This window comes from Chaetura pelagica, unplaced genomic scaffold (genome assembly GCF_000747805.2).
Source record: "Chaetura pelagica isolate M959 unplaced genomic scaffold, ChaPel_1.0 scaffold139, whole genome shotgun sequence".
In the NCBI taxonomy this organism is placed as follows: domain Eukaryota; kingdom Metazoa; phylum Chordata; class Aves; order Apodiformes; family Apodidae; genus Chaetura; species Chaetura pelagica.
The window spans coordinates 1,988,879-2,001,800 of NW_009970717.1; the positions used below are offsets into that span (position 1 = coordinate 1,988,879).

The following is a 12,922-nucleotide window of genomic DNA, read 5'->3' on the forward strand; positions in this document are numbered from 1 at the left end:
AACAGGAGCTATAGGAGCTGCCTGCTGGACAACTCTGAATCTGGCCAGCACCTTCCCAAGCACCTGCTCGCTGTTAGGTTCTGTGTTCCTGCCCACCAGCAGCCAGCTGCTAGCAGGGAATTGGAACCCAAGCAGTAATTTGGTTCCAAAGGAAATCTGCCTTTATTGTTTTATCCCTGTTTTTAATTTACTCTGTTAGTACCATCTGCTCTCATTTTAATTACTTTTTAAGGCCACCTGTTTTGGTACTGTATTAACTTTTAAAAAACACATACAGGTTTCTTTGAAATTGACCTGTCTGATGCCATATATAAGGAGCAGGCCATGCTTTTTCCAAGGAGTATGTGATTATAGGTGAACACAAATATTTCAAGGTAGGCTGTGCTACCCATGAAAACACCTTCTTATAAATTCAGAAGGCTTTCCCCCCAGAATAGTAACTAGACCATGAGATGAGTCATGTTCTGGTGGGGGGGGGGAACCCAAACCAGACAACACACCCCTAAAAAAGTGGTCTGGGAAAATGAATTTCATTGCAGACATTCTTCAGTTTGGAGGTGGTTGTTTTTTGGGGTTTTTTTGGGGGTTTTCACAGTGGAAGGCTGTGTTGCCCTTCTGGGGCCCAGATATCCTGAGTTCTACAGAAACAGTCTTCTGTTTTGCAAACCCAGTGGACAAAATCCAGTGCTGCTTCTCATGGGAGGACCAGTGTTCACAACACAGAGCATGAGATCAGACAGTGACATCTTGCACACAAAAATTTGTAGGCTTCAATAGGCAGATAAAATTGGGTGGAATTTGGCCAGCCTTCCTTACAGTATGTGCAAACGTGTACAAAGGCTTCCAGGCAAGTGGAAGGGGTTGGTAAGATGATGACTCATCTGTCCAACCTCTTATCTGTGTTGAAACTGTAGAAGATGGGATGTGACCCCATCCAAACAGCTTAAAAGTGATTGTGAATGTCTGATGAGCCAGTTACCCTGCAACACAGTTATACTTTGAGGTTTGTTCTTGCTGGAGATTTTCAGTTCTCACCTTTTCTTGTTGCAAATATTTAGTAGATATAAATGTATTGAAACCAACATGTTAACTATCTATGCCTTCAGTGCTCAAGACAGTGGAATATTCAGACTTCGTACAAAGAAAATATTGTTAGTTAATAAAGAAAAAAAAAGAGGCATTCTGAACCTCTTATTTGGCACAGTAAGAAGTAAAAAAAGCTATAAGTATTAAATATTTGGAACTGAGAAAGCATATTAAAAGCTCCACTTCTATGCTTAAAATGCTGTGTTCCCATTTACTCAGTACATTGTAGTGCTGAGTAAGGAGGGGTAATGGAGAATTGAGATATGGTGTTTGGATACAGATGTCTATGGCAGGTTGAACTACTGTTCTGAAGGAGTGTCTAATGGCATTGGGAATAGTCTACTTTCCCACATCACTGCCATGTTTGTGCTTTGATGATTCCATAAACAGGTGGAAAGAGGATACCGAGGCTGAATAAGGGAGATATTTCAATTGACAGTGTATTCAGCAAAGAGGAAGGTGCTTGATCATCTTCCCTTCATGCTTGGTTGGTGTTTGGTTCTTCAGTCTGAGTCAGAATTGGAGTCCTCATCTGGAATGTAAAATGAGGAACAACAGTGAAAATGAAAACTGGAAATCTCCATGACAGCTTTAGCTCTTGCTGGAGAGAGATGCTGCTCTTCAGCAGGTGTCTGCTTCAAAGGATGTGGCAAATTTAGGAAAAGCCTTGTAAAATAAAAGTTTTAACACGATAGAGTTTTAAATGGTGTTTCAAAGGACTTGAGAAACGCTGCCAAGAGGCACCTAGACCACTACAACAGATAACAGTTCAAATGAAGGCTGCAGAGATGATACTGTTAGCATGACCACCAAGAGGAAGTCTGCTGAAGAGACGCTTCCTCTGCGAGAATATTGCCGTTTGCTGTGGGTCAGGGTTACGTGCTGCCAGTTAAACGTATCTGAAAACCAGAAGCTTTAAGACAAATCCCAAGAGGCCTACAGAGGTGCATTCTGCTCAAGCATGAGACTCAGCTTGCAAGGAGGCAAAGGATTTCTGGCCTGAGCAGTTGAAAGCCCCAATGTGAACATGAGTTTGGTGCTGGAGAAACACTGCTGCAGGGCAGAGCCCATTTTGCATGGTCAGATCATCAACACAAAGCTGTGTGACTGCATATTTGTAAGTTCATATATTTCTCTCTCCATCTCCAGGGAAATGAGATCTAATCTTTAGCCTAATTTCATACCTTCGTCACCTGATCTTCTTCTTGAGGTCAGTTTGTGAGGATAAACAGTTTTCAGTGACTCAGCTTTCTATGATCGGTTCCTTTAAGTCCTCTGTCTCTTTTTTTTTTGATCTAAAGCTTGAAAAACATTGTCTACAAAAATACCTAGAAAAGTGTGTCAGCCTTTTTATATATTTTCTAGGATTCTGTACACATCTTGGGTGTTTGTTTTTGAGGGTTTTTGGGGATTTTGTTTCTGTGTGGGTTGTTTGTTTTTTTTGAGGTTTTGGGATTTATGTTTTTAACAATCTTTTTCATATGCATGGGTGCAAAGAGTAGTATCACAGGGGCATGATGCCTGATTTGGGCTCCTGGGTACTGCAAAATAGCTACTCATGTCCTGACTTGAAGTGCGTTTCACCTCCAAAAAGCAGGTCTCTCATTTTATCTTTGTCTAAGTGGGTCTGATTTGAGGTAGACTGTACCCCTTTATATTAGAAATTTGGTAACAATCTTGTTAATTTTATGCTGTATGGATTGGATTTCAAGACTGTTTGTCTACAGATGGTCAAAGCTTGAATCAGAATAAGAGGTAATGATGATAGACATGATGAAGAGAATAATGCTATTGGAAAAAGATAGATGCTTGTTTATTTTTAATATAAGACTTCTTGATGGGAGCAAAAAGTCTGTGCTGCACAATAACTTCTATAGTTGTATTTGGAACCTTTCTAAGTTAGATGGCAGAACACTCTGAGAAACTTCTCATTCCTGGCTTGCTAGTTATCTTTATAAATCATTGAAATTCCGGTTCTTGTATTAAGACTAAGCAGCTTCATAATTCAGCATTGTTGTGGCATTTAAAACCAAGGTAGCCAAGAACAGAAACTGTTATTACTAAGCGACTGTTCTTGCCTCCCCTGTAAAGGGTGAAACAGAGAATAAAATCTCATGTTACATGCTCATATAACTGAAGTGGGGAATTCTACCTACCTTCTGACTTGTGCCCTTGAGGGGAATCAGAACTGCCTTGCTTGAGGAAAGTAACCAGCTCATTGAAGGTTATGTAGAAATCAATGGCGTAGACTATCGTGGCTATAAATCCAAACACCTAAAATGGCAAAACAACACTGTTTAACAACAGTTCATATCTATCAGTGACCAACCAAAGTAACCCTAACTGACACAAGAAAAATTCTAACAGAAAACTTGGGTTTGAATTTTTTTTTTCTTGTTCCTTCCTAAGAAGGCCACATTGCTCTCTCGCTCTGGGCACATTCTGAGCTTTAGCTCTGTCCTGTGCTGGGAGTTCCAGGAGAACATAACCTGCACCTCCACCATCCCAGGGCATCTCTTTGCCAACAAGAAATCACCTTGATTTCTCTGAAAATGCCTTTTTTACTGTTTTGCAAGGAGACATCTCTATTGCAGAGTGAAGTAGCTTGAGATAAAATTATTCTAGTTACCTCTTTAGTGTTAAAGAAGCAGCAGTGTAGCAAGAATAGGCTGCTTTTCAGTCTCAGAAGTGAGGGTAAATGCTGTGTTGCATTGGTCCATGTCCAAACCAAGTGACAAAGATTAAAACAAGATAGTTTTGAAATTGCATATGCCTTGGGATGGCTTGGTAAGGGTTGCTGGCTAGCACTACTGGGTTTTGTTCTTCCCTATCTTTTTAAATCACTATGCAAATCTTATTTATGTTGCATACATTATTGATGGCTATAGGGTCAAGTTGCAGATGGAAAGGCTGTATCTTATTTCTAAACGCAAAATGCTGCTGCTGAAGGCTCTCTCCTGGGCAGGCCATACACTGGAGGGTAAAATGACACTGCTTGTTTAAAGTCATCCAAGTAAAATTAAGCAGTAGAGTCAGGAGATTGAAACTACTTAATTTAGACCATTCTTAATAGTTACAGGTTTGATTTATTTTTTATTATTATTATTCCCTCCAGTCAAGGATCTTGATGTTCTTTGCAGGAAGAGAGAAGTTTATCTTCCCTGTACACCTGGTGAAATCAAAAAGCAGAATAGGTGCCTTCCTGAAGTAGTGTAGTTATCATTATCAGCACTGTAAGGATGAAAAAAATACTAATTGATTCAAAACCTGTTTTTCTCAATAACTGACCATTTCTTCCTTGCTTTAGGCAAATATAATTCTCAGTGTATTGAAGAAGCTTCAACTACTTGCAATGGGGTCAACATTCAGTTGTTTCTTAAGTACATCCATACACAGTTGACCAAAATACCTAAGTGGAAAGCCCCCGTCTACTTACTCCTGCTGCTTTAGATGCTCCGTCATTATATTTTGAGACAGCAGCAATTGAAATGGCGAAGTAAATAATGGCAGCAGTGACACACCGCAAGAAATCCTGTAAAATAAACAATGTTGCATTCTCAGATTAGTCACGTAATTCCAATGCACAAACTCCTTTAAAAATTATTTCTGAAATGACCATTAAAACTTTCATTGTTGCGTCATTGGATCTGCCTGACATTGGACTGTGACAACAGCCTAGTATTTTGTGGCAGGTGAATTCTTCATCTGGCAAATGTTTTTAAATGCAAGATGACAGGAATCTTGGCATAAGCTTCTGCTCTTAGAGATGTTGGTGTAAATCCTACTTTCGACATGAGTTTCTTCAAGTTGAGAAGGGCTGTCTTTCTCTGATGATTAAGTTGGAGCACAGGAAGGGCTCCCACGGAAGTATCACTTGAATGGCCTTCAAAAGTCTTTGCCCTTTAAGCAGAACTGCTGCTGTTCCAAAGGCTCCAGGGGAGTGTACCTGTCCCCATGGGGAACAGGTGTGTGCTTCTTTCTACAGAAAAGCAGGCCTGTCTGTAGAAACTCCTCATTTAGAAACTGAATGCTTATAGTATTGGAAACTATGATTTATACTTGGTATGTAGACATGTAACTCCAACAGCTAGCCTGAAGGGAATGTACCTCTTGCTGTCATTGAAATATGTGCTCCTGTGGCTGAGGCTGTAGCTCTGCAGGGTGGGGGCCATATGCCCAACAATTCAAGCAGGGATGTGCTGGAGCACCAAGTGTCTCTGAACTGTGTATTAAATAAAGAACTGTGATTCTCAGGGCATGTGTAAATCATGTGAGCTGGGATAATGGGATCTTAACCTCTGTTCACAATTAGGTCTTCTGCCTTTTTGGAACACGTGGGTGAATAAGATACTGTCTCAAAACACAAATCCTACAAGAAATTTGGCTCTTCTGAAGTCAGGACGAGGTCAGTTAGATACAGTGTGTGGCTAGAGTATATTATGGTAATGGACATAGTAAACATACAAGTGATTTTTTTGTCATAGTTCTGGAATCAGGTGCATATAGAAAATGGTGGAACTGAGATTACAATCTGAAAGCCATCCACACTGTCATAGTCAAAAGTCCCTAATGTTATTTTATCCACTGATGGCCTTGCTAATGTGTTTTGAGCTCATTAAGAGCTCTTAAATTCAGATCTCGCTGTCACAGAAGAATAGAATGGTTTGGGTTGGAAGGGACCTATGATGAACTATTGCTAGACTGTACCGAAAGAGAATCCAGATCGATTGGATTAGCGTTTTTTGAAACTATTTGTACTGCTAGACAAATGTTCTGTTTAGAACGAATGTTTGAAGCAACAGAGCCATCCAGTGGCCAGTGTGCAGCTGTCACCTGCCACCGCCAACCCAAAAACTCCCCGAAGAAAAGCCAGCCAGTGGTTTCCTTGTTCTGAATGAGCATCTGCAAGTAAGCATTGCAGGGCTTCTTCCCCCCTTAACAAAAGCAGTTGTCAGTTTGTTTGCATGCGAGGATGACTCCATGTCTAACTGCCTTTAACCTAAGAATGTTAAGACATTTTAGTAAAGTGTATGCATTACTGTATAGTATGCCTCAGTTTCCCCGTTTGTAAGGGTGACAATACTTATGAAGGAGACCCCAGCAGTGGTCAGACTTAGGCTGGTGCTGCCTGCTTCTGAAGATCTGGCCCCATTCCATTTGCCTGGAATGAGGCATGAATTCTGTGCTTTAAGGAAACCATGCTTTGTGTCACCACCAAGAAAGCTATAACTTGCAGAATAGCTTAAAGATTGCTTTGGGACCTTTAGAATAAGAGGCAATATGGACAAGTTTCTAATAGAGGGGTTAAGTTGTTAACAGTCAGCCTAAACTCCTATAGAGTCCCTTTTATTCAAGTTATGCTGTACAATTAAATGTATGTGTTTATATTGTACATTTCACTTACCGTCAAAGGCCAGTAGAATCCTTTAAACTTCTCATTAAGTTTGAAGGCATAGGCAAAAAAAAGAAACAGTGCCAGCAGAAACTCTAGGAGTGGTGCCATCATGAAAGAGGCAGCTAGAGATGCAATAAAGCAGATAAAGATGATAAATGACAGCACCTAGAGTAAAGGGAAAACACTAGTTATTTGCATGGAACAGCAGAGCCTCTGGCAGATGAGAAGCTTTAAAGCTTTGTTCTCCTTGCATAATTCTGTCAGTGCTGCTGGTAATGGCATATCTTGCTTCCTTCTTTCTCTTTTTTTCTTAGGCCAAATGAATTTTTTTGTTTAGCATGGAATAAATCTAAAGTATTGGCATCTATTTCAGTGTGTGTGAAATTGACTTTCCAGAGAGCTCAGTGGTTTTGCACCTCTCTGAGTCAGTATGTGTTCTGGACTGTAAACAGTTCTGACAACATAATTCTGAAAATAGAGTGGAGAATTGCCAAGCAAACAGAGCTTTAAGCTTTCAGCTGTGACAGTTCTTATTTGAAATCTAAATCGTTGCTCAGATAGCCCAAAGTAACCCAGTGTTTATAATCTTCACAGACTTGAAAGAAAAATACTTGCTGTTGATGGACAGAAAAGAGCTGAGAATGAATTATTCTATGATTCCTGCAAGCCTCTAGTTCTGTTTTTCTAGTGTAGACAACTGTTTTAGAGAGCAATAGAATAGATAACTCACATAGACTTATTTTATCTCTATGATGTTTCCTAACTTTACAAAATAATAAAAATGGCATGTGTTTTCCCATTCAATTAAAACAAGTTCAGAATATAGCTTATGGCTCAAAATCAAAAGTTTCACAATGGGAATATAGCTAAAGAAAATGCATTTTTCACATAAACTAGACAGTGCCAAAGTGCTGTGTGACACTTCTGGACATTCAGCTCCTGTATTTGGATGTGAAAGGGGGAGGTGAGGGAACTACAGAGTAACTTAATAAAATTTTCAAGTTATATACTGGGAGTTAGTCACCTCCAAGAAGAGGCTCCAGCCCTGTGTCTCCACTGCCTTGTGTGGTAACTGGTTGCTGTTTTCTTCAAATTAATTTAAATTTAAAAAGTAGCCAGCATGTTGAATAAAATGATTTCTTCAAGTGTACGTATTATGTGCTAGTTCACCCCTGAGCTGCTTTATTCAGCTTTTCCTCTTAAAGACAAATCTCTGCCATAGCAAAGCTCAGAGATGCTTTTGGTCACCATAGCAGTACTATCTGAGTGTTACAAGGATTTTTCAGACTTCTAAATTGGGATACTGACATTCTCACTCATATAATACTAAAAATAAGTGTATTATTTTCCCCCAGATGGCATGTCTGAAAGCAGATGTGGCTTCTTGAAAAGTGTCAGTGCTTGGACTGTGATGATCAATGCATTTGCCTCATTAAATTTTTGATCTGTGGGGTTTTTTGCCTTGCTGCTACGATGTGTTCCTGGGAAACACCTCTAGCTGAAAAAAAAAAATCATTACTGTACTTGAAAGATAAGGCTCCTATCATTAATTATTAATAATTGTTCCTATGAGATGTTGGTCTGCCCTCAAATACATGTATCAAGAAAGCCTGTTTGGGTCTAAGGGGCTACTAAGCAGTTCAATCCTGTTGAAATAATTTCTTAATTTAATTAACAAGCCTTTATTTGAAGGCTGGGTGGGTTGGTTGTGGTTTGTTGGTTTTGTTGGGGTTTTTTTGTTTGTTTTTTTGGGGGAGTTTTTTTGGGATGGGAGGGTTGGAAAGCAGTCAGTTCTTGACCAGGATGATAATAACTGGAGTAAATTGTTTTGATCCATTAGGACTGGGTGGTGAAGTTTGAGAGGATGTGACATGTTTAGCAAGATACTATATTTATCTTAAAATGCCTATGCATTGTTCTTGTTCCATTGGGTTGTTAGAAACTGATCTAGTATAATATATGGAGGTCACTTCTGCACTGAGGCCTGTTATCTGACAATATTTGCCCTATTTCATGTTATTTATCCTAGGGTTATTTGCTTATTGCTTACATAGCCTATTTGCAGGTTTTTTTTCTATAGTTTTCCTATAGCAGAGGGAACTCATTCAATATATCTTATCCTTAATGGGGTATTTTGTTTCTGTGGATAAAAAGTGATATGTATGGTTTGAAGTGGATATAACTTGAAAACTGCTTAGAAGAGAACTTCTTTCCTTCCTATCATGAAGCAGGGGAGATGTGTTCAGGGTAGGTCCCACCAACCAATCCCCTTTCAATACCAGAACATTAGACCTGAAATGAACTTGGTAGATGTTTATGAAAGAATTCAATACAGTGTTAAATAGTTCCTCCTAGTACAGTAGAGAGGCAAATTTCAGTTATGCAAGTTGATGATGCACAGTAGAGATCACTTTGATCTCTATTCTGTTTGATACAGTAACTCTGGTGTTCTTTCTGCCTTTACACAGAGTAAAAAGTTTTCCTCTCAGAAGCATCAACTGTTAGCTGAAATGAAGGGCCTTTGTGTGCTCTTAAGATCAGCCTTTTGGTAATTTGTGTAACTTAAGGTTCCTGCTGCTTTCCCCTAGTGATGATGGCCCTGGGCAGGTCTGTGTGATTTGAAATGCAGTGATTGAGACCTTGCTGTGACCTGGCTCAGGATGCAAACAGAAACTTGTTATGTGGCCAGAGCACACCAACGGGGTCCTGCTCCAGTGTGCTGGGGTGGTGCACATTCCTGCTTGGGTGCAAGGCAAGTTGCTTAAGAGACAAAAGGATCAGTCTGAGCATTTCAACTTTCTGGGGGCATCTGGAGAAGTCTTACTCCATTTTAAAATCTAGTTAGCAGGCCACTTGCTCAACCAAACACCTCGGTTATTAGTGGGATCACAGCATTCTCCTGTTCAGCCCTGATGACCAGTGATTGTACTCTTTCCATCACCACCACCTTGAGTGGTGGGCTGAAGTTCTGCCCCTACCAGCTCTCCACTCCTGACTCTACTTGTCAGTATTGTTGTGCATGGAAAGTGCATGTCAAGGCCACATTAAAAAGCAAACCAACCCTGATTTGCAAGAAGTCTCTTGATTTCAGTTGGTTATTGATAATAATGGTAAAAGGGAAAGAATATGACATGAAATGTGATACCTGTTCTCCAACATAATTCCTCATTTTAGAGGTATTCAGAGCCTGAAATAGTGCAAAGAATATTTTATGTGAAACACATTCATAAAAATAGAGAATGAGGGTTTGAAAGTTGATATTTCTAAATGCTATCTTCATTGTGGCAAGGCTGGAAGTGGAGGCAGGGAGACATTAGGAAGGACAGAAGAAACAAAAGGAAGGAGATGCCTGAAGGCTCTGTAAGGCAACAGCTAAATGCTACAGCTGTCCTTTGGTTTTGTTTGTCTGCCTGGTGGCAACAGTTGCAGCCGTGATGGGGACTTTAATGCCAGATATATTATGTAACTTGGGGACAGCCCTTTGTGATACAGGAGCCCACAGGGCTGCTGGCTTGACAATATTTCCCACTTCTCTTTGTTTAGAGCTCATTTCCCCTTCTGAAGAGTGGAGCAATATTAGATATTACCTATTACTGTATTTTCTGAATTATAAAAGTGAGTAGGTATCTTGTTACCTTATCTGATCATTTAATTGGAGTGCTACTAACTGAAGCATTTGATGTCATATAAAAATTTGGCAATTTAAAAAACTTCCATCTCCTCCCACAATACAAGCATTGATGTACCAGTCTGTATCCGGAAATAATGAACACATACTTAGTTTTCCAGTCTTTGAGAAAGATATCTGGCAAACTGGAAGTTGCTCTAAAAATTACAAATTCGAAAGCAACCTTCAGAACATAGCCTGACTACTCTAAAGACTGTCAAACAATCCACTGTACATCACTCTCATTTCGCACATTTTTTCCTGAAACTGCATCTTTAAAAGGAATTGCAGAGAAAGATCAAGCAACTTCTACCAGCTCTCTGTCTAAACTAAAAAAAAAATTAAAAAGCCAGAGAGGAAGTTTGTGATGCAGTTAGTTGCAACTTCATTTCTAGCACTTTCAGACTCAGGAAGCATGGCTGCTTCAGGAAGAAGAAAAAAAGAAAAAAGTGTTTTATCCGTTTGTACCCAGGGGGTTTCTTCTTCCTTTGGGATTACATCCTCAGCACTGATAGCAGCTAGGAGTCCAAGCAGTTCCTGCACTGCTGCTGAAAGGTTAGTGTGATTGTTGCCAGCTTCAGCGTGGCAGAGTATTTGGAGGCAGAAAGCTCTAGTGCAGCAAAGAACAGAGCAGGATCCTCTCATAGTCTTTTTAAATAAAAAATCCTGGCAAAAAAACCCCAACAAGTCTTGACACTTCAGCACCTTTTTTTTTGGTGGAAATGGGAATGTACATAACAGAGAAAGAACTAATACATATTACTTTTTCTTTTTTTAAAGGAACTTCTTTGGTATTGTGTCTCCAAAAGTAATTTTATCCCATGTAATTATTATTACTACGTTGCTGGGCTTCTTAAACCAGCCAGGTATTGTGTTACCATATATAACTTGCGACATATATAGCTTGCGACTGAAGGTGTTAAAGAGTTGCAATGGTTGGCAGCACTGTGCTCCTTCAGGGAGGAGGACAGCTGAAGTGCTGAGGTTATGGCAGGGCGTGAAGGCGTTTGTCTTCCCCGTGCAGGGAGAACAGCCCCTCTGCAGCCCGTGGGAACTATGCGGGTGCCAGGAAGCAGCCGGATCACAGCAGGATACCCAGGCTACCACACACACCCTGGTGCCCTCTGCTTGTTCCCTCCCGCACCTCCCCTCCCCTCCCCGGAAAAGAACAGGTTGGCTTAAACAGTTGTAAAGAGTCTAGCATTTTGTTATTCATTGGCAGAGACAAAGTATATTGCTTAGTGGTCTCTGCTATTCAGTTACTTCTCCATTGAACTTGTTATGGAGGTGAAGGTACTGGTTTCCCCAGAAATAGCTACAAGCGTTGCCTTCTGGCTGCAGACCCGGAGAAAGGCACAGGGGTCTTCTTCGAAGGAGGCTTTACACAGAGCAGCTGAAGTTTCAGTTATGAAGGTCAGTTCAGAGAAGACTGAAAAGAGAGGACAAAGACAGGAAAGACAAGGAAAACAAGCACAATGATGTCTACATCCTTCATGCCACCACAGAGGTGACTGCACCTTATACAGGACAACTTCACATATTCTTACTATATTTTTATTTTAAAACATTGTAGTGCCACCACATACTGGCTTTGGGGGACTAAGGAGATGCCATTTAAAGTAGTCACAGAAGCTTGACTGAAATTGATGGGATGGGCAGCAGAATGTGTAAATGTGGATTTTGCTGGGACACATTTTGGTGGCAAGTATGAGAATGGCTGTTAAATGGTTACAACACACGTCAGAGGGAATGGAAAAATGCATCTCTTGAGAGGAGAAAAGAGCATGGATGAGTTGCTGACCTTCAAGATAACAACTTGAGTATTTAGGAAAAGTAAGTAGCTTAAGACAAGAAGAGTGTTAAAATACACAGAAGAAATAATGGCATGGGAAGACAATGGAGAAAACAAAATGAACCTGGCAGATGAAGAATGGTGATAGAAAGTGGAGAAGCAAGACAGTGAAAATAAATAGGATCAGGAGAGACTGCAAACCTTATACATATACTTGTTACTGCTTCTTTGTGACTACGTAGCTATCCCAGGTGAAATAAAAATGAATAAGGCAGAAAGATCAAAAGGAGAAGGAGTGGGGGGATGACTTCCTTCTCTGAGTTAAATTTGAGATTATAATGACGCTTCTAGCAGCAATCAGCTTCATCACCAGCCTAACTTGTTCTGGAGGGAGGACTGGAATGCCCAGACCTGACAGCTCACAGAGCAGTTTAGATGCCAACATGAAAATTAGACCTGAACGTCATGAAGACCCATACTCACTTCATGTGTGTAAATGTTACTTTTAAAAAGCAGCTCTAGCAGTTTCCTTCCATGTGAGCACAGCTCTCCTCACCAGCAGTGCTGAGCTCCCATGCTCCCACTGCCTGGAAAACCTTCCCTGAGACATCCAGAGCTGCACTCCTGGCATGAGAGCTGCCGGCTGCCTCCAGCAGTGCAGGTGAGGGAACAGGCTGGGGGAATGTGGCAGTCATCTTCATTTACAAAGCCTGAGTCCATGACAGCTGAACTGATCATTTGCCAGCCACTGCTACTGGGCAAAACAAGCCTTTTTAATGAGGTTACTTCCACCAAGTACACAACCAGCACAGTCACCGGGCTGAGGGAATTTGCTGAAGCCAACTCCAGTTCCCTTTCTGCCACAGACTGGAAAAGAGAAGTATAGGCATCTAGCCCAGCCAAGATACATTTGCAAGTTCCTGCTTTGCTTTGGTGGTGATATATTTTTCAGTGTACGGTGGTTTGCTTTTTGAATGTTGAA

The 12,922-nt window shown here is 40.6% G+C and overlaps 1 protein-coding gene across 1 annotated transcript; it reads right to left on the reverse strand.

Moving 5' to 3' along the window:
* Nucleotides 1-1,589: 1,589 nt before the first annotated feature.
* Nucleotides 1,590-12,635, reverse strand: CMTM3 (CKLF-like MARVEL transmembrane domain containing 3). The gene is made up of 8 exons (XM_010006239.1): nucleotides 12,497-12,635; nucleotides 11,412-11,577; nucleotides 10,617-10,758; nucleotides 9,627-9,668; nucleotides 6,491-6,646; nucleotides 4,523-4,618; nucleotides 3,243-3,360; nucleotides 1,590-1,618 (listed from the first exon to the last, which is right to left on the reverse strand). Exons 1-8 carry the CDS (start codon nucleotides 12,633-12,635, stop codon nucleotides 1,590-1,592), a joined length of 888 nt encoding a protein of 295 aa, XP_010004541.1.
* Nucleotides 12,636-12,922: the final 287 nt, after the last annotated feature.

Excerpts from the sequence above, each read along its gene's own strand:
- CMTM3 (XM_010006239.1), bottom strand. The coding sequence starts at position 12,635 with ATGACTGCCACATTCCCCCAGCCTGTTCCCTCACCTGCACTGCTGGAG. Across the intron at positions 11,578-12,496 it reads ATGGGAGCTCAGCACTGCTG|TCTTCTCTGAACTGACCTTC; the intron begins GTGAGGAGAGCT and ends CTCTCTTTTCAG. Across the intron at positions 10,759-11,411 it reads ATAACAAGTTCAATGGAGAA|AGCTTTCTGCCTCCAAATAC; the intron begins GTAACTGAATAG and ends TTGCTGCACTAG.